Consider the following 23565-nt stretch of genomic DNA (forward strand, 5'->3'; position numbering starts at 1 on the left):
ACCAAAAAATGTCTGCAGCATTGAAGGTACCCAAGAACACAGTGGCCTCCATTATTCTTAAATGGAAGAAGTTTGGAACCACCAAGACTGTTCCTAGAGCTGGCCACCTGGCCAAACTGAGCAATCGGGGGAGAAGGGCCTTGGTCAGGGAGGTGACCAAGAACCCAATGGTCACTCTGACAGAGCTCCAGAATATCCTCTGTGGAGATGGGATGGAAAAAGGACAACCATCTCTGCAGCACTCCACCAATCAGGCCTTTATGGTAGTGGCCAGAAGGAAGCCACTCTTTAGTAAAAGACACATGACAGCGCGCTTGGAGTTTGCCAAAAGGCACCTAAAGGACTCTCAGACCATGAGAAACAAGATTGTCTGGTCTGATGAAACCAAGATTGAACTCTTTGGCCTGAATGCCAAGTGTCACGTCTGGAGGAAACCTGGCACCATCCCTACAGTGAAGCATGGTGGTGGCAGCATCATGCTGTGGGGATGTTTTAAAGTGGCAGGGACTGGGAGACTAGTCAGGAGCGAGGGAAAGATAAACAGAGCAAAGTACAGAGAGATCCTTGAGCGCCAGAGAGCTCAGGACCTCAGACTGGGGCAAAGGTTCACCTTCCAACAGGACAACGACCCTAAGCACACAGCCAAGACGACACAGCAGTGGCATTGGGACAAGTCTCTGAATGTCCTTGAGTGGCCCAGCCAGAGCCCAGACTTGAACCTGATTGAAAATCTTTGGTGAGACCTGAAAATAGCTGTGTAGCGACTCTCCCCATCCAACCTGACAGAGCTTGAGAGATCTGCAGAGAAGAATGGGAGAAACTCCCCAAATACAGGTGTGCCTGTAATCGCTGCCAACGGTGCTTCAACAAAGTACTGAGTAAAGGGTCTGAATACTTATGTAAATGTGATATTTCAGTTTAAAGGTTTTAAACATTTGCAAAAATGTATAAATAAACTTTTTTTGCTTTGTCATTATGGGTTATTGTGTGTAGATTGATGAAGGAAAAAATCTATTTTAGCAATTTAAGAGTAAGTCTGTAAAGTAACAAAATGTGGAAAAAGTCAAGGTCTGAATACTTTCCAAATGCACTGTATATCTTGGAAACTGAATACATCTTGAAAACTTGAGCGTTGACATGCACAGTTTTGCGGAACAAATTATTTGAGTAAAATTCCCCTTTAAACAAATACTATTATCACGCACATACACAACACACACACACCAGCCAGAGAATGTGCATGAGCAGGTTCCAGAGGTGGGTGGGGAAAGAGTGCAGGATGCTGTAAGTTAGGTTGGTCATCAATACAGAAGTGATAAGAGACACCACCACAGTCAACTGGGCTCTCCAATACAGAGCCCTGAGGTCAGAAGAACCCTGAGGTAAGCAGAATAGTAGAGGTGACTCTGGAATCAGCAGTGAGCAAAAAAAATCTCCAGGGAAGAGGACAGAACTATTGTCATAGAAACTGTGGTGTTAATTTTTTATGAAGTGTTGCTATGAAAAGGCAGTTGGTGAAGGGCAGATGGATCCAGTGTCCTCAATGTCTTTACAAAAACTACTATCTCAGGTGATGTATAAAAAGTTCATAAGATAAGATTACATGACCCAAACAGATGTCTTTATGATTATCTATCTATACACTACATGACCAAAAGTATGTGAACACCTGCTCGTTGAACATCTCATTACAAAATCATGGGCATTAACATGGACTTGGTCCCCGTTTGCCTCTACTCTTTTGGGAAGGTGTGCTAGAGGGAAAACATGCAGGAAGGTTGCGCTCCAGGAAAAGGGTTGGTTTCACTAGTTACCACAGCCACAAAGTCAAAGTTGTATATATAAAATTAGCTTTTTGGTCTTAATTTAAGGTCAGGGTTCCGCATAAGGTTAAGGATACGGTTAGGTTTAAAATCACACTTTAAAGAATATACATTGTAGAAATAGGCGGGGTGGCTGTGGTAACTAGTGACGACGCTAATCTATTTGCAGTTACAGCGCTGTCCACTAGTCTAGCGGAGAAAGAGAAAGTTGCAAAAAACTTGTTTCCTTCACCGATACAGTAATAAAACCAAGACGTGTATATTTACGTGTTCGCTCCGGTAACTAACACGCCCTTGGTTTAAATCAATATAATTATATATAAATACAGCAACAAATTGTCCACAAACTGTAGAGTACGACGTTGAAATCAGACTACTGCCCCTTGCTAACACCGCATCCTTTGGTATGATTGGGCGACATCCTAGCCCCAGCCCCTGCCAATAGCGTTTAGACTACTGTCAGCCCAGATATAGGAAAATAAGAAATCGTTGAGTAGAAAATCCTGTCGAAGTGTCACATATTCATATCCTGAACTCTGTGATTCACATAAACCTATATCCATTGGTCACATGAATGTAGACTTTATTGTAAATCAAAACAATAGACAATGCATCATTTAGGTGATTTGTTTTATTTCGTCTGTAACAAATTATCACCATGACAAATCAGACAAAATTCAATGTTTTTATTGATAAAAAAACCCCATTTGAGTACAAAGATCTTATAAAACTCAACCACTATTTAATTTTCTTGTGCACTGACACACTAATAACCTCTATACAACTTCATTACTATACAATAAGTATGCCCTCATTTGCTTTATAGATGCAAAATCTGTAATAATACAATAAAGCATTCAAACAAGCTGAAACATTGAGATGCTGTGAATGGGTCCCATTTTGGTCTTACGGATATATATCAATGCATGCCTCATCCATACTACTGACTATCAAACCATTACTATGGACTACAATATATGTACAAATATACTTCCCACAGGGCAATATAAAGTCAGTTCATGGTCAGGAGAGAATCAGAAAATGATAAATGAAATACAGAAATAAAACAACTGACTTTTAAAATATTTTTTGTATATAGTACGCTTACTTACTTGATCGTGTAGTTCATAATTCCTATTCTTATTTCTTGTGTTTTTTTTCTATTCATACATTGTTATTGAAAGCCCATAGTTGGGTTTTGAGTTGGCAAGAAAAACATTTCACTGTGCTTGTGCATGTGACATTAAAACGTGAATAGTGTTTGATTTGTGTCTCAGCCTATAACTGAACACAACCTATAAAGATGGCCCATAATGACACCAGAATGTGAATAATAAGGTCCAGGGGCGAAGGTTGCTGATAAGAAGGAGAAGGCCCCTGAGTAAAGTTGCATCTGTGTGTGATTGTAGGAAGCAGGACATCAAAACTAAGCCTGTAGACCATGAAGACTGGAGACAGGTTGATAACATATTGAAGTCATTTAGGGTTCAAACCTAAAGCTAATAGTGAAAGAATTGCATAATCATAATAGCTACTATAGTAACGGTCTTGTTGTACAACAACTGTCCTTGTGTGCAGTTGAGATTGTCTGAAATCATTCTGACTGATTATCATCCTCACTGTAACTGTATTCAGAAACCCTTTAATCACCGTTCAGCTCTCACTCTCTTTCAACAGAGATACATCATAAACAGTTGTTGTCCTGTTCAGAACAACTGTGCATTTTAACACGTTCAATACAACACAATGATAGCATAGAACATTTGTTGTACAAAGGTACCAAACACACTAACCATTTAAAAAATCTTTCTCTCTAGAAGCATCGTTTCCTACAAAGACCCATCAGAACTTAGTTAGCACATCCTCTCCCCTCCAGTCTGGATCCTGATTAGCACCATAATCTGATCAGTATGGACCAGCACTAATGCAGCTTATTTATAATCTGCTCAGTATGGACTGAACATGGACCATCAGTAATGCATCTTATTTATAATCTGCTCAGTATGGACTGAACATGGACCAGCACTAAGGCATCTTATTTATAATCTGCTCAGTATGGACTGAACATGGACCAGCACTAATGCAGTTTATTTATAATCTGCTCAGTATGGACTGAACATGTACCATCAGTAATGCAGTTTATTTATAATCTGCTCAGTATGGACTGAACATGGACCAGCACTAAGGCATCTTATTTATAATCTGCTCAGTATGGACTGAACATGGACCAGCACTAATGCAGTTTATTTATAATCTGCTCAGTATGGACTGAACATGGACCAGCACTAATGCAGTTTATTTATAATCTGCTCAGTATGGACTGAACATGTACCATCAGTAATGCAGTTTATTTATAATCTGCTCAGTATGGACTGAACATGGACCAGCACTAAGGCATCTTATTTATAATCTGCTCAGTATGGACTGAACATGGACCAGCACTAATGCAGTTTATTTATAATCTGCTCAGTATGGACTGAACATGGACCAGCACTAATGCAGTGTATTTATAATCTGCTCAGTATGGACTGAACATGGACCAGCACTAAGGCATTTTATTTATAATCTGCTCAGTATGGACTGAACATGGACCAGCAGTACTGCAGCTGATCTACGATCTGATTTGGACAGTGATTTGGTCACAAATATGAATGAGAACCAACATTTGTCCACCCCACATTCCACAAAGCCTACTGTCATTTTCTGAAACTACTCTCGACTGAGATGTTCAACGAAATACAAAACTATCTTGAAAATTGCACAACGTACAACTTTGTACAAATTTTCCCATGCAAAAAGAAGCTGATCAGTACCCAAATATATAAACAGAAAGCAAACTGAAATATAAACAATACATATAAATATCAATACAAAATATTACTATTTGAGATTTAACAAGATCTATTGAAGTACATACACACCAATGTCTTTGAGCACTCTTGGTCAAATATCACTGGCAGACACTGTGGCAAAGTGTACTGCCAGAGAGTACTATAGCTGAGATATGGTCGAATAATGGTTATTGCCTGTTATAAATTTGTTCATCACTTGTAACTCTTTACTCAAAGCCAACAGATTAGATATGTTATATCTATATGACACATTGTCAACAGATTCAAAATGGGTGATAGTAAGTCAGGATCATGTAAAGAGTCATATAATGCATTGACTACATTACCATTATCCCTGTTAGCTCTAAGCAAAGTGTACAAAGAAACGGTCAGAGTGACTGAGATGAATAACCTTGCAAAAGAAAAAGAAAACTTTTAATGTATCAAAATTCTCCAAACTGAACACTGATGGTTTGCTTAATGAAGACATCTGATTTACATTCAAGCAGTCTTCTTAAAGAAAACACAATTGAATTCATAGACGTGGCATTACATTACACTGCATTAAACAAGGTGGAAACTTTATACTTATTTCTAGCACCATTTGGAATAAATGATACATTTTAAAAAGTGCAGAACTTTCATTGCTAGATTTCACTTTTACTTCTCTAGCTGAGACAACAGACAGCCATTCGTAATTTTTCTGTGCATCAAAGTTGAACTGAGTTGACCCTTTGACTTATAGACCGATGCTTAATGTGTTGTTGATGCGTTTCATCTGTCTGTCTGTCTGTCTGTCTGTCTGTCTGTCTGTGTGTGTGTGTGTGTGCTGGCCCAGGGGTTCGGGCCCTAAGCTGGGCTTTCCAGCAGCACTCGGTGAATCTCCTGGAAGGAAGGCCTCTCCTTGGTGTTCCTTCTCCAACAACACAGCATGATCTTATACAAAGAGTCAGGACACAGCACTGGCTGGGGCAGGTAGATCTACAACATATAGAGAAGAAAATCAGGTACAATACAGTAGAACATAGGCAGGTAGATCTGCAGCAAAAGAGAGTGAGTCAGTTTGAGTGTGTCTCTCACCTGTTGTTTCTGGTCCCTGAAGAACTCCCCAGTGTTCTCTATGACCTGTTCATCAGTCAGCTGGGAGTAAGGCTGCTCCTTACAGAAGGTCAGGGTCTCCCACAGCGTCACCCCAAACGCCCACACGTCACTGGCTGTGGTGAACTTACCCTGGGAGTGAAGAGGCAGAACAACAGACATTAGGCTACATAAGTTATTGAGTTTAGATGATTTGTAGGGGCTTAAAAAAGGGGATAGTTCAACTGATAACCAAAGCCCTCATTCACAGGCCCATTACAGTAAACATACACTGAGTATACCAAACATTAGGAACATGCCCCCCCCCCCCCCCCTTGCCCTCAGAACAGCCTCAATTTGTCAGAGCATGGACTCTACAAGGTGTCAAAAGCATTCTACAGGGATGCTGGCCTATGTTGACTCCAATGCTTCCCACAGTTGTGTCACAGACGCTTGGACCTTCTTTTTTGATATTTTCAGCGGTATTATTAACAAAGAGGCCCCCATAAAGAAAATGAGAATTAAAAACAGGTTCAGCCCCTGGTTCGACCGGGATCTTGCAGAGTTACTCCACCTCAAGAATTGCATTTGGCGAAAGGCTCGGCACACGCATACTCAGGCTGACTGGCTATCGTTCAAGCAAATGAGAAATACGTGCACTCAGGCTATCCGGAAGGCCAAAGTTAGTTACTTTAAGGAGCAGTTCTCTCTCTGTGGGTCTAACCCCAAGAAGTTCTAGAAAACGGTTAAAGACCTGGAGAATAAACCCTCCTCCTCACAGCTGCCCATGTCCCTTAAAGTTGATGATGTGGTTGTTACTGACAATAAGCACATGGCTGAGCTCTTTAATCACCACTGACCACATTAAGTCAGGATTACTATTTGACTCAGCCATGCCTCCTTGCAGGTCCAACATTTCCTCATCTCCCACCCCTTCTAATGCAACTAGCCCCGATGCTGCTCCCTCTTTTCCCCCTGCCCCGCTACAAAACTTTTCCCCACAGGCGGTCACTGAGTCCGAGGTGCTAAAGGAGCTCCTTAAACTTGACCCCAAAAAACGGGGTCAGATGGTTTAGACCCTTTCTTCTTTAAGGTTGCTGCTCCTGTCATCGCCAAGCCTATCTCTGACCTTTTTAACCTGTCTCTCCTCTCTGGGGAGGTTCCCATTGCTTGGAAGGCAGCCACGTTTCGTCCTTTATTTAAGTGGGGAGACCAAGCTGATCCTAACTGTTATAGGCCTATTTCTATTTTGCCCTGTTTATCAAGTTGTAGCTCCCTCCAGTAACCACGAGCACAACCGTTCCTTGATTTTAACTGGCGGCTTTATTCTGTAGATTTAGTCAGAATTATCACCTTCCGTGAGAACTATAAAGTAAATGAAAAATACAGTTAAGCACACTCTTACAACCTTATCTTACGAGTGACTTATTAGCTTGGTATAACTCTGAAGTGCTTACATACATAAACAGTTTAGCCGGCGCTATAACAGTATTAGATTAAACACATGAATAAAGGAAAAATACCTCATTGGCTGCTTATTACAGAAGGGAGGAAATCAAACTTCACACTTATTATTCCTGGCATGAATTCACGCTTCATCCTTAATTATTATAACGTTGCCATCCTAACATATACGCTTCAAACTTTATGAACTACACCCGATGACATGAAAACTTAGCTAACACAGCGCGGGATTGCCTTCCCTCCAAAAGTGTGTTGCTACAATAAGGATCCCCGTTACAACAGTATTAGCTACGTAGTTCCGCTTCTCTTATCATTTCCCCGCACAGCGGACACGTAAACAATTCAAACACAAAACAACGACATAACCTGTAAGTCTAACTGTCAGTTACACAATTCAAACACAAAACAACGATATAGACTTACAGGTTAACTGTCAGTTACACAAGTGTTGGAAAAACTTGTCAATAATCAACTGACTCGCTTTCTTGATGTCTATAGTATTCTCTCTGGTATGCAATCTGGTTTCTGCTCAGGTGATGGATGTGTCACTGCAACCTTAAAGGTCCTCAATGATGTCACCATTGCCCTTGAATCTAAGCAATGTTGTGCTGCTATTTTTATTGACTTGGCCAAAGATTTTGATATGGTAGACCATTCCATTCTTATGGGCCGGCTAAGGAGTATTGGTGTCTCCGAGGGGTCTTTGGCCTGGTTTGCTAACTACCTCTCTCAAAGAGTGCAGTGTATAAAGTCAGAACATTTGCTGTCTCAGCCAGTGCCTGTCACCAAGGGAGTACCACAAGGCTCGATCCTAGGCCCTACGCTCTTCTCAATTTACATCAACAACATAGCTCAAGCAGTAGGGAGCTCTCTCATCCATTTATATGCAGATGATACAGTCTTATACTCAGCTGACCCCTCCCCGGAATTTGTGTTAAACGCACTACAACAAAGCTTTCTTAGTGTCCAACAAACTTTCTCTGCCCTTAACCTTGTTCTGAACACCTCCAAAACAAAGGTCATGTGGTTTGGTAAGAAGAATGCTCCTCTCCCCACTGGTGTGATTATTACCTCTGAGGGTTTAGAGCTTGAGGTAGTCACTTCATACAAGTACTTGGGAGTATGGCTAGACAGTGCACTGTCCTTCTCTCAGCACATATCAAAGATGCAGGCTAAAGTTACATCTAGACTTAGTTTCCTCTATCGTACTCGCTCCTCTTTCACCCCAGCTCCCAAACTAATCCTGATTCAGATGACCATCCTAACCATGCTAGATTAGGGAGATGTAATTTATAAATCGGCAGGTAAGGGTGCTCTCGTGAGGCTAGATGTTCTTTACAATTCGGCCATCAGATTTGCCACCAATGCTACTTATAGGACACGTCACTGCACTCTATACTCCTCTGTAAACTGGTCATCTCTGTATACCCGTCTCTGTAGACTCACTGGTCGATGCTTATTTATAAAACCCTCTTAGATAGGGGGAGGCCTGAGATATTTACTGCAGCCCTCATCCTTCACATACAACACCCGTTCTGCCAGTCGCATCCCTGGGTCGCTCCTCTTTTCAGTTCGCTGCAGCTAGCGACTGGAACGAGCTGCAACAAACACTCAAACTGGACAGTTTTATCTCAATCTCTTCATTCAAAGACTCAATCATGGACACTCTTACTGACAGTTGTGTCTGCTTTGCGTGATGTATTGTTGTCTCTACCTTCTTGCCCTTGTGCTGTTGTCTGTGCCAAATAATGCTTGTACCATGTTTTGTGCTGCTACCATGTTGTGCTGCTGCCATGTTGTGTTGCTACCATGTTGTTGTCATGTTGTGTTGTTACCATACTGTGTTGTCATGTGTTGCTGCCATGCTATGTTCCTGTATTAGGTCTCTTTTATGTAGTATTGTGTTGTCTCTCTTGTCGTGATGTGTGTTTTGTCCTATATATGTTTTAAATGTTTAATCCCAGCCCCCGTCCCAGCAGGAATCTTTTTGCCTTTTGGTAGGCCGTCATTGTAAATAAGAATTTGTTCTTAACTGACTTTCCTAGTTAAATAAAGGTAAAAAAAAGAAAAAAAAAGAAAAGTGAACTAAGGTATCTATTCCATATAAGACCACCAGGGGGCCACCACGTCTCACCAGCTTCTCCCTCCCTCTCTCCCTCCGTCCCTCAGTCCTCACCAGCAGTATGCTCTCCCAGGACATCCATCGTATGGGCAGCACGGCCCGACCCTGGATGCGGTAGTAGTCTCCACTGTACAGGTTCCTGCTCATGCCAAAGTCAGCAATCTTGATGGTGTAGTTCTTCCCCACCAGACAGTTCCTCGTGGCCAGGTCTCTGTGGACAAAGTTAAGCGAGGAGAGGTACCTCATCCCTGAGGCAATCTGAGTGGCCATGTAGCGCAGGTCACTGTAGCTGGAGCAGAGGAGAGGCAGAGATGTAGAGAGAGAGTCAGCACCAGGAGAGGTGAAGAGATATACAGGATTACACACACACCCCTGCCCCAGCCTCCATCCCCTTATCCCTACCCGACAGTGGTTACGTTGCTGATGAGTGCTATCTGTCCCTCAGGTTCATGGCGGGACAGGAACTGGTTGAGGTCACCGTTCTCCATGTACTCTGTGATCATGCAGAGGGGGTCGCTGCAGATACACACGGCCAGCAGACGGATGATGTTGGGGTCCTTCAGACGTGACATGATCTTAATCTCCTTCAGAAAGTCATTCCTGATTATAACACAGAGGTCAGCGGTTAGAGGTCAGTAGGGAGACTGTGAGAGCTTTGAATGATAAATAGGAATTCATCCCAAAACACACACATAAAACATGTGCTGGCGGAATCACTCAAAACATGTCTACGTGGTCAATACATTTGGGAGCAGCATAGGCAGACATTCACTGTGTTCTCTAATCAGGAGTGTGCTTCCCCTCACCTGGCGTTTTTGTTAGCATCTGCTCTGAGCATCTTAACAGCAACCAGTACTGGCTGGTTGTCACTGATGTTGAAGGAGAAATCCTCATCTATAAACTCCTTCATGCCCTCTGCCTCACACAAGTGGACCTGTAGGGAGACGGAACATGAAGACTCTGATCAATGCACTACATCTAGTGGTCACTAACGATGGTTCTGAAGAGCCTGGAGACTCTGATCAACACACAACATCTAGTGGTCACTAACGATGGTTCTGAAGAGCCTGGAGACTCTGATCAGCACACGACATCTAGTGGTCACGAACGATGGTTCTAACGATGGTTCTGAAGAGCCTGGAGACTCTGATCAACACACGACATCTAGTGGTCACTAACGATGGTTCTAACGATGGTTCTGAAGAGCCTGGAGACTCTGATCAACACACAACATCTAGTGGTCACTAACGATGGTTCTAATGATGGTTCTGAAGAGCCTGGAGACTCTGATCAACACACAACATCTAGTGGTCACTAACGATGGTTCTGAAGAGCCTGGAGACTCTGATCAGCACACGACATCTAGTGGTCACGAACGATGGTTCTAACGATGGTTCTGAAGAGCCTGGAGACTCTGATCAACACACGACATCTAGTGGTCACTAACGATGGTTCTAACGATGGTTCTGAAGAGCCTGGAGACTCTGATCAACACACAACATCTAGTGGTCACTAACGATGGTTCTGAAGAGCCTGGAGACTCTGATCAGCACACGACATCTAGTGGTCACGAACGATGGTTCTAACGATGGTTCTGAAGAGCCTGGAGACTCTGATCAACACACAACATCTAGTGGTCACTAATGATGGTTCTAACGATGGTTCTGAAGAGCCTGGAGACTCTGATCAACACACGACATCTAGTGGTCACTAATGATGGTTCTAACGATGGTTCTGAAGAGCCTGGAGACTCTGATCAACACACGACATCTAGTGGTCACTAACGATGGTTCTAAAGAGCCACAAAGGTTGTGCAAGCTTTTTCTTCAGCCTAAATCACCAGATTAATCTAATTAATGACCCTGATCAATATTGTTAATCTCAGAAGTGCATAAGAAATTAGTTGAAATAATGTAAATCAAACATGGCATTGATTACTATGTAATGTCCAGAGAACACAAACCTCTCCAAACTGTCCCTCGCCCAGCTTCTCTTTGAAGGTGAGCAGTTTCCTGGGGAACTCTTCCACTGCCACGTCCTTCCCTGACAGCAGGTCCATGGTTAAAGCAGGGACCGCGTACGTGTTGCTCCCGGTTACGCCCTGCAGGTTGACGATGTCTGCCTCGGCATAGTGAGGGACTCCGTCCTGAGCAACTGTTGCAGTGGGAGCCTTGGAGGCTGTCACTGCTGTGCTGATCAAAGCTGATACCAGAGAAAAGAGTTGAAGGTAGATTCAGCAATATGACATCATCATACACAATGGGGTGACTTCATGCTTACAGAATGAGCAGACATGATAATTTTTCAACCTCCTTAATTCAACTCTCTCATGTCTTTTCTGGTCATTTAAACTCTGCCTTGTGTGTCTGGTCTACTCACCGGCATCCTCGGAGGTGTGGGAGAACTCAGGTAGCATGCGTATGAGTCGTGAGGGTTCCTGGTAGTCAGGGCCCAGGGGGAAGATACGCTCGTAGGTGGAGCTAGACTCCTGCTCGCTGGGTGCTGACGATGATGTCGGGTTGTTGTGGCTGTAGGCGAACGTCTCGCTCTGTAGTGACAGACTAGCAGTTAGTTCATCGTCCAGCATCCGCCGCGAGGCCTAGAATAAAGGATGCTGGGGTAAAGAGACACATCTGACCAGCCTTGATTGATCAACACATGGTAGGATTTATTTACCCAACTTTTAATAATATTTTACATTTCCGGATAGTAACAAACAGTCACAATAACTAACGTTCACAATTCAGAGATATGGAGCATCAAAATGCTTTTTAACTCAGGCAAAACTAATTTGTATGTATGTGTGACCAGGTGGCATCTCTCACCTTCTCCAGCATCTTCTGCCAGACCTGCCTCCAGAGGATGATGACAATGATGGCGACAAGGATAAGAATGATGGCCACCAGGCAGACAATCAGAATTCTGGTGTTGCTGTCATCTATTTTGTGGGTGGGGTCATCCCCTGGGGAGGGGATAGAGGAAGACATAATTTGATTGGATTACATAATTAAAGCAGGAAATTCTTTGCACGAAATGCATTGCTCACGGGTGGGAGTGTGTGTTAAAAAAGGTAAAAACTGTTACAGCTTGTGTTTGTGTGATGCATGTGGAGTGGGCACTGACCTGGTTGAGTGCTAGTGGGGGGGCTGCTGCCAGTCTTGGGGGGAGCCAGGGTAGTGTTGTACATGGCTGTGTCTGGAAGAGCAGAGACAGACATGAATCACAACAAAGAACAGATAATAGTTTACAGATTCATATTGAAAGGGGTGTTCTCTATACATGAGTTGGAGGTGATCTGAGGTGTGTGTACCGGTACACATGTTTACCTGACTGGAAGGTGATTTCGCTAAACATCATCCAGGCTTCAGCGAAGTAGAACTGGCACTTGATTGCGCTGGCCATATGATTGGCCAGAGAGATGGTGACGAAGCGGGCGCTGAGATTGACGTCATCCACCACTGGACTAAAGGAAAGGGGCGTGGCCTCCCAGTCAGCCTCAGAACGGAAGTAACACACCACCTGGCGGAATGCCTTGACATGCTTCATGAACATGTTGTTACAGTGCACCTAGAAACAGAAAAAGAGAGAGACAGAAAGAGAGAGGGGAGAGCAAGAGGGGTATATGTTGTTACAGTGAAACAGGTTATTACAGTCAACCTGCAGGAAAAACATTTTAGGGTGATGGAAATAGGGTCAAGAAGCTGAAAGATTTAGAAATGCAATGCCTGTTATTTGGGAGGTGGTGAACACTTGAAATGCCAGCTGGAGTAGCAAGAAATGGGGCTCCCGAGTGGCGCAGCGGTCTAAGGCACTGCATCTCAATGCTAGAGGCGTCACTACAGACCCTGGTTTGATTCCATTGTAAATAAGAATTTGTTCTTAACTGACTTGCCTAGTTAAATAAATAAAGGTTAAATTAAAAAAAGAGGTTGTCTGCCTCCCCCCAATCCTTTCACACACACCTTCATGGTGGTGAAATTGCGAGTGCGGTCAAACTCGAACATGATCTCCACGTATCCATTGGGAAAGCTCTCATTGGTCCATCCCACGTAATCGTAACCAGGCCACACATTGTAGACGTGGCTGTGGCTGAAGTCATCTAATCCACACATTCCATCAGTCAGCTGGCCTAGCCCCTCCGTCATACTGGGGATGGAGAAGGAAAAGGGGAGAGGAGATGAAGATAGAGCTCAGTGTTGGAGTATTTTGAGGTAGTCAAAATACAAAGTAAAAATGTCTAGAAAACTTTGTTTCTGTGGTGAACAAGAGAGTCTGTGGCTGAACTATCCTTTTAAGGAGACCTGGCGACATGTAAACAACTACTTGACAACCTTGCTTGGCACACAATAATGACTAGTTTCATGTTTAATTACAAATTTTATTTACAATGCTAAATATTTATTTTGTGAGGAGGAAGGTGGAGAGAAACTATTTCACTATGTGTTTGTTCAACCTCCCTCCACTAGGTGGTAGCATCATATTATCCACCACCCTCAATATCTCATCTTGGCTGTGGTGTCAAAACAGCCATTTTCTCTTCTTGGACTACTTTAACAGACTCAAACTCAGAGAGTGAGAGGAGAAAGAAAGAGAGCGAGGGAGAGAGACTTCCTGACTACTATAGCAGAGACAAACTGATGGCAGTGTAATGGAGGATATTGTTCAGCACACAGTGACTCAAACACTAACACAGAAAGGAAGGATACCCAAATAGTAATTTATGCTCCCAAGACGTCAGGTTTAATTCCAAAGACACTTAATCAAACTCTCCCACGCGTTCATGGATCAGAAGCCATCCGTGGGTGTAATTGTTTGTGTGTGTGTGTGTTCCTAACACTCCATGGCATAACTGCACAGAGAAAAATGACTTGTGTGTGTGTGTGTGTGTGGCATAACCACAGTGACCCATGCCACGGTCTACATCCTGCCAGAACTATGGCAACCAGGCAACAACAGGGCCAGTGTAGAACCAAGGCTCAGAGGTTGGTGAAGGAAAGACAAAAGGAGGAGGAGGAAGAACAGAGAATGAGTTTGGATGAACCGAGAGAGGAGGGATATATTGAGAGGCGGAATGAGAAGGAGGAAAAAATAAGGACAAGGATGAAGGAAAAGAGAAAAGAGGAGGAGCAAGATGACGAGGGAGGACGAGAAGGAAAAGGAGTTATGCACACCCACCTGTAGATGACGGCTCCATCATACACCGAGTCATTGAGGTGGACAGGCTGGCCCTCCAGACTCATCTGTTCTCCTGCTGGGGCGTTGTAGGACACCAGACCATCTGAAATAGAGAGAGAGAGACTGCATTAGCCCACTGAGCTAAAGCCTAGGCAGTGAGTTTGCCCAACTCTGTCTACCTATGGCTCAGAGTAGGGAGCTCCTCCTGCTATCCCTTTCTCCTCTCCATCTGTCTTACCAAGCCACTCACAGCCGTAGAGCTCTACCCTCATGCAGACGTTCATGGAGTGGTCTGAGACGGGCATGAACCTCACGAAGCGGGCGATGATCGGAGGCTCCAGGTCCTTCAGCACAATGTCATATGCATTCCTGTTTCCCTCTATCACCTACAGCCATGTCACACACAGATATTAATCAATCAACCAATTAGCCTAATTAATAAGAAATAAATCACACATTCCAGTTCCCCTTAACCACCGAGAGTGACGTCACAAATCACCAATATTACCATTATCAATGTATTAACATTTTTATATTCCTGTCCTCCTTGTCAATCATTAATCTTGTAAATCAATATACAATAACTGACTGACTGACTGATTACCTGTTTGCCATGCCTGTTCCTCCAGGAAATCCAGCGGCTGCCGTCACGGCTATATTTAATCTTGTACATCTGGGCGAACTCGTTGCCGATGCCCCCTGCGTGGCGGCCCTGGGTGCCCACCAGGGTGATGAAGTGGAGGGAACGCAGGTCTATCTGGAGGAACTCCTTCAGGCTGTCTGGTTCCACCGTTATCTCTGGACACCACGCACCATCACCCTCCTCAAAGTCTAACCTGAGGGTGGGAGATAAAGGGGTGGAGAGGATGGGACAGAGAGGAAGGGGTGAAGAGGGTGGGAGAGAGAGGAGGGGGTGGGAGAGAGGAAGGGGTGGAAAGGGGTGGAAAGAGGGCAGGAGAGGGAGAGAACAGGAGTAAAAAGGAGAGTAGAGAGAAAGGGAGGCGGTGAACACAGATAGAGAAAGGGAGGAGGGAACAGAGAGAGAGATGGAGGGAAAGGGAAGAGAAAAGGGAGAGAGAGGTCAGTGGAAAGTGAGTGTGGTGGGTGGATGTCAGTTCATACAGTCTGTTAAACAAACACATTTGTCGTAAATTAATGTGAAAGTGTTAATGTAGGGTTGAGCTGGCAGGGGAGAGCGGAGGCTAGGCCAGAATAAAACTATGCTGTCCAGAACAGAACCTAGATTACATAATTATTCTAAAAATGAGAGCAGGCCACCCATTCTCCAACAAGCACACATGCACACGCACACACAATCACTCTCTCTGTTTCTTTTTTTTTCTCTCGCTCTTTCCAGGCTTAACCATGTGTTTTTTTACACACAGAGAGCAGAAACTGATACAAAGTTAACTGAAAACACACACAATCTTGAAAACTGTATGCGAGTGTATATGAATGTGCATGAGTGTTTGTGTGTGTAGTTGTGGGGGAGCCTGCATGTGTCCAGTCCACAATCGAAATTGAGAGGTATTTATGGATGCATGTGTGTGTGTTTGTGTGTGTCACTGGCGGCCGGTGCAACTTAAGATGAGGGAGGATGATTATTGTTGTTATGAGCATGGCTTTATTTCTATTACAGCATAATGGATGACTGTAATTCATATTCTATTCACCCAGATAAATGTAACATCAATAGGTTTAGGCTACTACATGATACTCTAATTTCCCCTATACCCATTGTCGTGTCTTTGGCATCATTAAAGTGAAGACTGTTATTTTATCAAATCAATTCTCTGTAATTATTATTACGTGATTAAACTAATCATGTAAATGTAATTAACTACGAAGTTGGGGTACCAAGGAAAATCTTCAGATTACAAAGTTTTTCCTAATATAACTCTTCAGATATTTTAATATCTGATCAATTAGTCTTCTAATTAATGAATTATTCTTTACCTCACGTTAGTCTCATTCCAAACATCGTAAATGGTTGGTTATCTGCACAAACCCAGTCTTTACTATGAATCATCCATACACCAATTGTCTTAATCATTTATTTACTAACTAACTAAATAATCACAGAAATGCATAAACAAACAACACAGTAGATATGGTTACAAGGAAATTTTATTTATTTATTTTATTTAACCTTTATTTAACCAGGTAGGCAAATTGAGAACACGTTCTCATTTACAATTGCGACCTGGCCAAGATAAAGCAAAGCAGTTCGACACATACAACAACACATAGTTACACATGGAGTAAAACAAACATATAGTCAATGATACAGTGAAAAAAAAATAAGTCTATATACAATGTGAGCAAATGAGGTGAGATAAGGGAGGTGAAGGCAAACAAATATATGTATAAATAAATAAAAATATAAAAAGGCCATGGTGGCGAAGTAAATACAACACAGCAAGTAGCAAGTAAAATACAACACAGCAAGTAGCAAGTAAAATAAAAAATAAAAACACTGGAATGGTTGGTTTGCAGTGGAAGAAAGCGCAAAGTAGAGACAGAAATAATGGGGTGCAAAGGAGCAAAATAAATAAATAAATACAGTAGGTAAAGAGGTAGTTGTTTGGGCTAAATTATAGATGGGCTATGTACAGGTGCAGTAATCTATGAGCTGCTCTGACAGCTGGTGCTTAAAGCTAGTGAGGGAGATAAGTGTTTCCAGTTTCAGAGATTTTTGTAGTTCGTTCCAGTCATTGGCAGCAGAGAACTGGAAGGAGAGGCGGCCAAAGGAAGAATTGGTTTTGGGGGTGACCAGAGAGATAAACCTGCTGGAGCGCGTGCTACAGGTAGGTGTTGCTATGGTGACCAGCGAGCTGAGATAAGGGGGGACTTTACCTAGCAGGGTCTTGTAGATGACCTGGAACCAGTGGGTTTGGCGACGAGTATGAAGCGAGGGCCAGCCAACGAGAGTGTACAGGTCGCAGTGGTGGGTAGTATATGGGGCTTTGGTGACAAAACGGATGGCACTGTGATAGACTGCATCCAATTTATTGAGTAGGGTTTTGGAGGCTATTTTGTAAATGACATCACCGAAGTCGAGGATTGGTAGGATGGTCAGTTTTACAAGGGTATGTTTGGCAGCATGAGTGAAGGATGCTTTGTTGCGGAATAGGAAGCCAATTCTAGATTTAACTTTGGATTGGAGATGTTTGATGTGAGTCTGGAAGGAGAGTTTACAGTCTAACCAGACACCTAGGTATTTGTAGTTGTCCACATATTCTAAGTCAGAGCCGTCCAGAGTAGTGATGTTGGACAGGCGGGCAGGTGCAGGCAGCGATCGGTTGAAGAGCATGCATTTAGTTTTACTTGTATTTAAGAGCAATTGGAGGCCACGGAAGGAGAGTTGTATGGCATTGAAGCTCGCCTGGAGGGTTGTTAACACAGTGTCAAAAGAAGGGCCAGAAGTATACAGAATAGTGTCGTCTGCGTAGAGGTGGATCAGAGAATCACCAGCAGCAAGAGCGACATCATTGATGTATACAGAGAAGAGAGTCGGTCCAAGAATTGAACCCTGTGGCACCCCCATGGAGACTGCCAGAGGCCCGGACAACAGACCCTCCGATTTGACACACTGAACTCGATCAGAGAAGTAGTTGGTGAACCAGGCGAGGCAATCATTAGAGAAACCAAGGCTGTCGAGTCTGCCGATGAGGATGTGGTGATTGACAGAGTCAAAAGCCTTGGCCAGGTCAATGAATACGGCTGCACAGTATTGTTTCCTATCGATGGCGGTTAAGATATCGTTTATGACCTTGAGCGTGGCTGAGGTGCACCCATGACCAGCTCTGAAACCAGATTGCATAACGGAGAAGGTATGGTGTGATTCGAAATGGTCGGTAATCTGTTTGTTGACTTGGCTTTCGAAGACCTTAGAAAGGCAGGGTAGGATGGATATAGGTCTGTAGCTGTTAGGGTCAAGAGTGTCCCCCCCTTTGAAGAGGGGGATAACCGCAGCTGCTTTCCAATCTTTGGGAATCTCAGACGACACGAAAGAGAGGTTGAAAAGGCTAGTAATAGGGGTGGCAACAATTTCAGCAGATAGTTTTAGAAAGAAAGGGTCCAGATTATCTAGCCCGGCTGATTTGTAAGGGTCCAGATTTTGCAGCTCTTTTAGAACATCAGCTGACTGTATTTGGGAGAAAGAGAAATGGGGAAGGCTTGGGCGAGTAGCAGAGGGGAGGGCAGTGCTGTTGTCCGGGGTAGGGGTAGCCAGGTGGAAAGCATGGCCAGCCGTAGAAAAATGCTTATTGAAATTCTCAATTATAGTGGATTTGTCGGTGGTGACAGTGTTTCCTATCTTCAGAGCAGTTGGAAGCTGGGAGGAGGTGTTCTTATTCTCCATGGACTTTACAGTGTCCCAGAACTTTTTTGAATTTGTGTTGCAGGAAGCAAATTTCTGCTTGAAAAAGCTAGCCTTGGCTTTTCTAACTGCCTGTGTATACTGGTTTCTAGCTTCCCTGAAAAGTTGCATATCACGGGGGCTGTTCGATGCTAATGCAGAACGCCATAGGATGTTTTTCTGTTGGTTAAGGGCAGTCAGGTCAGGAGAGAACCAAGGGCTATATCTGTTCCTGGTTCTAAATTTCTTGAATGGGGCATGCTTATTCAAGATGGTGAGGAAGGCATTTTAAAAAAATGTCCAGGCATCCTCTACTGACGGGATGAGATCAATATCCTTCCAGGATATCTCGGCCAGGTCGATTAGAAAGGCCTGCTCGCTGAAGTGTTTCAGGGAGCGTTTGACAGTGATGAGTGGAGGTCGTTTGACCGCTGACCCATTACGGATGCAGGCAATGAGGCAGTGATCGCTGAGATCTTGGTTGAAAACAGCAGAGGTGTATTTGGAGGGCAAGTTTGTTAGGATGATATCTATGAGGGTACCCGTGTTTACGGAATTGGGGTGGTACCTGGTAGGTTCATTGATAATTTGTGTGAGATTGAGGGCATCAAGCTTAGATTGTAGGGTGGCTGGGGTGTTAAGCATGTTAAAATTTAGGTCGCCTAGCAGCACGAGCTCTGAAGATAGATGGGGGGCAATCAGTTCACATATAGTGTCCAGAGCACAGCTGGGGGCAGAGGGTGGTCTATAGCAGGTGGCAACGGTGAGAGACTTGTTTTTAGAGAGGTGGATTTTTAAAAGTAGAAGTTCAAATTGTTTGGGAACAGACCTGGATAGTAAAACAGAACTCTGCAGGCAATCTTTGCAATAGATTGCAACACCGCCCCCTTTGGCCGTTCTATCTTGTCTGAAAATCTTGTAGTTGGGGATGAAAATGTCAGAATTTTTTGTGGTCTTTCTAAGCCAGGATAGGGGAGGTTCCCTAGTGGGCTAAGCATGACGGCTTGGTGGACAAACGGAAGTGGGTGTAGACTGAGAAGGGCGGGAAAGCCAAAAATTAGTCACTACACAGTTGATAATTATATTAATTGAAATGCTAATCCTCTGCACATGAACGCTCACTCATTCGGGAATAATTGCAATCAATATATATTTACGCTCAGTGTGTCGTCGTGATCTCTGTTGGAATTGTCCGTCTTTCTGTCGGAGAGTTCGTCCGAGCGTCTCTCTCTGCTTCCCTGAAGTCTTTCGTGGTTAGAATGGATACTTCAGAGTACCATTCAGAAATGTTCTCATAGGTATAGATGTTTCGGCAGTTGTGAGTCTTCGCATCCCAGGTTGACATAATTTCTAGCTGCAGACTAGTAATTAGTATCTAAGATTTGCTCTTATTCTGTAGGGATCGATAGTCTCAGAGTTGAACCATTTCTCGAGTGTAGCCAATGCTTCACGTGGTATGGGCTCCGGGCAGCCGAGCGGAAATGGCAGCCGAGCGGAAATGGAGGAAAACTCGCCTCCCTGCGGACCTGGCATCCTTTCACTCCCTCCTCTCTACATTCTCCTCTTCTGTCTCTGCTGCTAAAGCCACTTTCTACCACTCTAAATTCCAAGCATCTGCCTCTAACCCTAGGAAGCTCTTTGCCACCTTCTCCTCCCTCCTGAATCCTCCTCCCCCTCCTCCCCCCTCCTCCCTCTCTGCGGATGACTTCGTCAACCATTTTGAAAAGAAGGTCGACGACATCCGATCCTCGTTTGCTAAGTCAAACGACACCGCTGGTTCTGCTCACACTGCCCTACCCTGTGCTTTGACCTCTTTCTCCCCTCTCTCTCCAGATGAAATCTTGCGTCTTGTGACGGCCGGCCGCCCAACAACCTGCCCGCTTGACCCTATCCCCTCCTCTCTTCTCCAGACCATTTCCGGAGACCTTCTCCCTTACCTCACCTCGCTCATCAACTCATCCTTGACCGCTGGCTACGTCCCTTCCGTCTTCAAGAGAGCGAGAGTTGCACCCCTTCTGAAAAAACCTACACTCGATCCCTCCGATGTCAACAACTACAGACCAGTATCCCTTCTTTCTTTTCTCTCCAAAACTCTTGAACGTGCCGTCCTTGGCCAGCTCTCCTGCTATCTCTCTCAGAATGACCTTCTTGATCCAAATCAGTCAGGTTTCAAGACTAGTCATTCAACTGAGACTGCTCTTCTCTGTGTCACGGAGGCGCTCCGCACTGCTAAAGCTAACTCTCTCTCCTCTGCTCTCATCCTTCTAGACCTATCGGCTGCCTTTGATACTGTGAACCATCAGATCCTCCTCTCCACCCTCTCCGAGCTGGGCATCTCCGGCGCGGCCCACGCTTGGATTGCGTCCTACCTGACAGGTCGCTCCTACCAGGTGGCGTGGCGAGAATCTGTCTCCGCACCACGTGCTCTCACCACTGGTGTCCCCCAGGGCTCTGTTCTAGGCCCTCTCCTATTCTCGCTATACACCAAGTCACTTGGCTCTGTCATATCCTCACATGGCCTCTCCTATCATTGCTATGCAGACGACACACAATTAATCTTCTCCTTTCCCCCCTCTGATAACCAGGTGGCGAATCGCATCTCTGCATGTCTGGCTGACATATCAGTGTGGATGACGGATCACCACCTCAAGCTGAACCTCGGCAAGACGGAGCTGCTCTTCCTCCCGGGGAAGGACTGCCCGTTCCATGATCTCGCCATCACGGTTGACAACTCCATTGTGTCCTCCTCCCAGAGCGCTAAGAACCTTGGCGTGATCCTGGACAACACCCTGTCGTTCTCAACTCACATCAAGGCGGTGACCCGTTCCTGTAGGTTCATGCTCTACAACATTCGCAGAGTACGACCCTGCCTCACACAGGAAGCGGCGCAGGTCCTAATCCAGGCACTTGTCATCTCCCGTCTGGATTACTGCAACTCGCTGTTGGCTGGGCTCCCTGCCTGTGCCATTAAACCCCTACAACTCATCCAGAACGCCGCAGCCCGTCTGGTGTTCAACCTTCCCAAGTTCTCTCACGTCACCCCGCTCCTCCGCTCTCTCCACTGGCTTCCAGTTGAAGCTCGCATCCGCTACAAGACCATGGTGCTTGCCTACGGAGCTGTGAGGGGAACGGCACCTCCGTACCTTCAGGCTCTGATCAGGCCCTACACCCAAACAAGGGCACTGCGTTCATCCACCTCTGGCCTGCTCGCCTCCCTACCTCTGAGGAAGTACAGTTCCCGCTCAGCCCAGTCAAAACTGTTCGCTGCTCTGGCACCCCAATGGTGGAACAAACTCCCTCACGACGCCAGGTCAGCGGAGTCAATCACCACCTTCCGGAGACACCTGAAACCCCACCTCTAAGGAATACCTAGGATAGGATAAAGTAATCCTCCTAACCCCCCCCTCCCCCTTAAAAGAGTTAGATGCACTATTGTAAAGTGGTTGTTCCACTGGATATCATAAGGTGAATGCACCAATTTGTAAGTCGCTCTGGATAAGAGCGTCTGCTAAATGACTTAAATGTAAATGTAAATGTAATGGTTAGGAATTCAACAACCATTACAACCTTAGCTTAAACTGAGATTTTTGTGGTCTCTACTCAAACCTTTGCCCCCTCAGCTGACCGAGATATGCATGGTCTGAAGAGGATTTCTTCAAGAGGGTTTTTTATTCGTAACAGTAGAAAAGGGCTGTTCGTGTAGGAGAGAGAGAGGGGGAAGCCACTAGCTAAACCCAAAAAGGGACACGTCATGACACCATCATGAGGTTGCTACAACCTAGCCTATGAATGAAAGTTTACAATGTAGCTGGGTGCACAGGTAGAGAGTAGTCAAGGTGACAGAGTGACACATTCAATACCGCCTTGCACACCCTTGCCTGCATCTAGACGATTTTGGGAGTAATCATTAGTCCAACAGTTGAAAATGTGAATTTCTATTGGACAAATTCAGGTATTTTTTTTATCCCTGCTTCTTTCCGTTAGCTTCCGTTTTAGAAACGTTTTTCAACAGAATCGGCGTAGAGTTCACTTTTATAGCAGCCACATAAAAACAGCACAATCACTTTGCTTGTTATATATATATAATTCCTTCTCACAACCATCTATGTGCTCTCCTCCTCTCACCTTGTCTGTGGACTTGTGCACAACACATCAGCTGTCTGTAACCAGGCAAAAAATACCTTTCCAACCAAACCCGCATATCATGACCGCTACACACATCCTACATCGTTGTCACATCATAGTAAGCATAGCTACTAGAACTAACTCATTAGTAAACCAGCTACAATCATGCAGTACAGTGTACTGTCAGAAAGCAGATTAGCAGTTACACCGGTGGGCCGGTGGCAATGAATTAATAAAACCAAAAGCTTACCTTGACTTGGAAGAGTTCCAGTGTTGGATAGCCATTGCCTGCTAGCTAACATAGCATACCTCTCTTTTTGAGCCAGGTGTTTGAGTAGGCTAAACTAGCTAGCTGCATATGCTATCTAAATGAAAGTTTAAAAAATACAACCAAATATAGTTAGCGCTCTCTCTCTCTTGCTTCTCCTTAATTTAGGAAGAAATTCATTTGTTCAAAACTGTTCAACTATTGTCTTTCTCTCTCTTTGAGTCAACTACTCACCACATTTTATGCACTGCACTGCAGTGCTAGCTAGCTTTAGTTTATGCTTTCAGTAATAGATTAATTATCTGATCTTTTGATTGGGT

At 44.3% G+C, this 23565-nt stretch overlaps 1 protein-coding gene across 3 annotated transcripts in view; it reads right to left on the reverse strand.

The window, feature by feature from the left end:
* Window positions 1-2434: 2434 nt before the first annotated feature.
* The window catches only part of LOC139541337 (discoidin domain-containing receptor 2-like), a 57868-nt gene continuing 36737 nt past the window's right edge, over window positions 2435-23565 (reverse strand). The window contains exons 4-17 of one of the 3 annotated variants that reach the window (XM_071345888.1): window positions 15097-15328; window positions 14731-14878; window positions 14493-14595; window positions 13280-13463; window positions 12644-12884; window positions 12441-12512; window positions 12143-12255; window positions 11697-11916; window positions 11281-11519; window positions 10124-10251; window positions 9720-9917; window positions 9372-9606; window positions 5735-5884; window positions 2435-5635 (exon numbers count right to left, since the gene is read on the reverse strand). In XM_071345888.1, the coding sequence (XP_071201989.1) occupies window positions 5504-5635; window positions 5735-5884; window positions 9372-9606; window positions 9720-9917; window positions 10124-10251; window positions 11281-11519; window positions 11697-11916; window positions 12143-12255; window positions 12441-12512; window positions 12644-12884; window positions 13280-13463; window positions 14493-14595; window positions 14731-14878; window positions 15097-15328 (2395 nt within the window). In that variant the 3' untranslated portion in view covers window positions 2435-5503. Of the gene's footprint in view, window positions 5636-5734; window positions 5885-9371; window positions 9607-9719; window positions 9918-10123; window positions 10252-11280; window positions 11520-11696; window positions 11917-12142; window positions 12280-12440; window positions 12513-12643; window positions 12885-13279; window positions 13464-14492; window positions 14596-14730; window positions 14879-15096; window positions 15329-23565 lie in introns of all 3 variants that reach the window. The other 2 variants (XM_071345889.1, XM_071345887.1) reach the window with 2 other exon arrangements.

Source organism: Salvelinus alpinus, chromosome 16 (assembly GCF_045679555.1).
Source record: "Salvelinus alpinus chromosome 16, SLU_Salpinus.1, whole genome shotgun sequence".
In the NCBI taxonomy this organism is placed as follows: domain Eukaryota; kingdom Metazoa; phylum Chordata; class Actinopteri; order Salmoniformes; family Salmonidae; genus Salvelinus; species Salvelinus alpinus.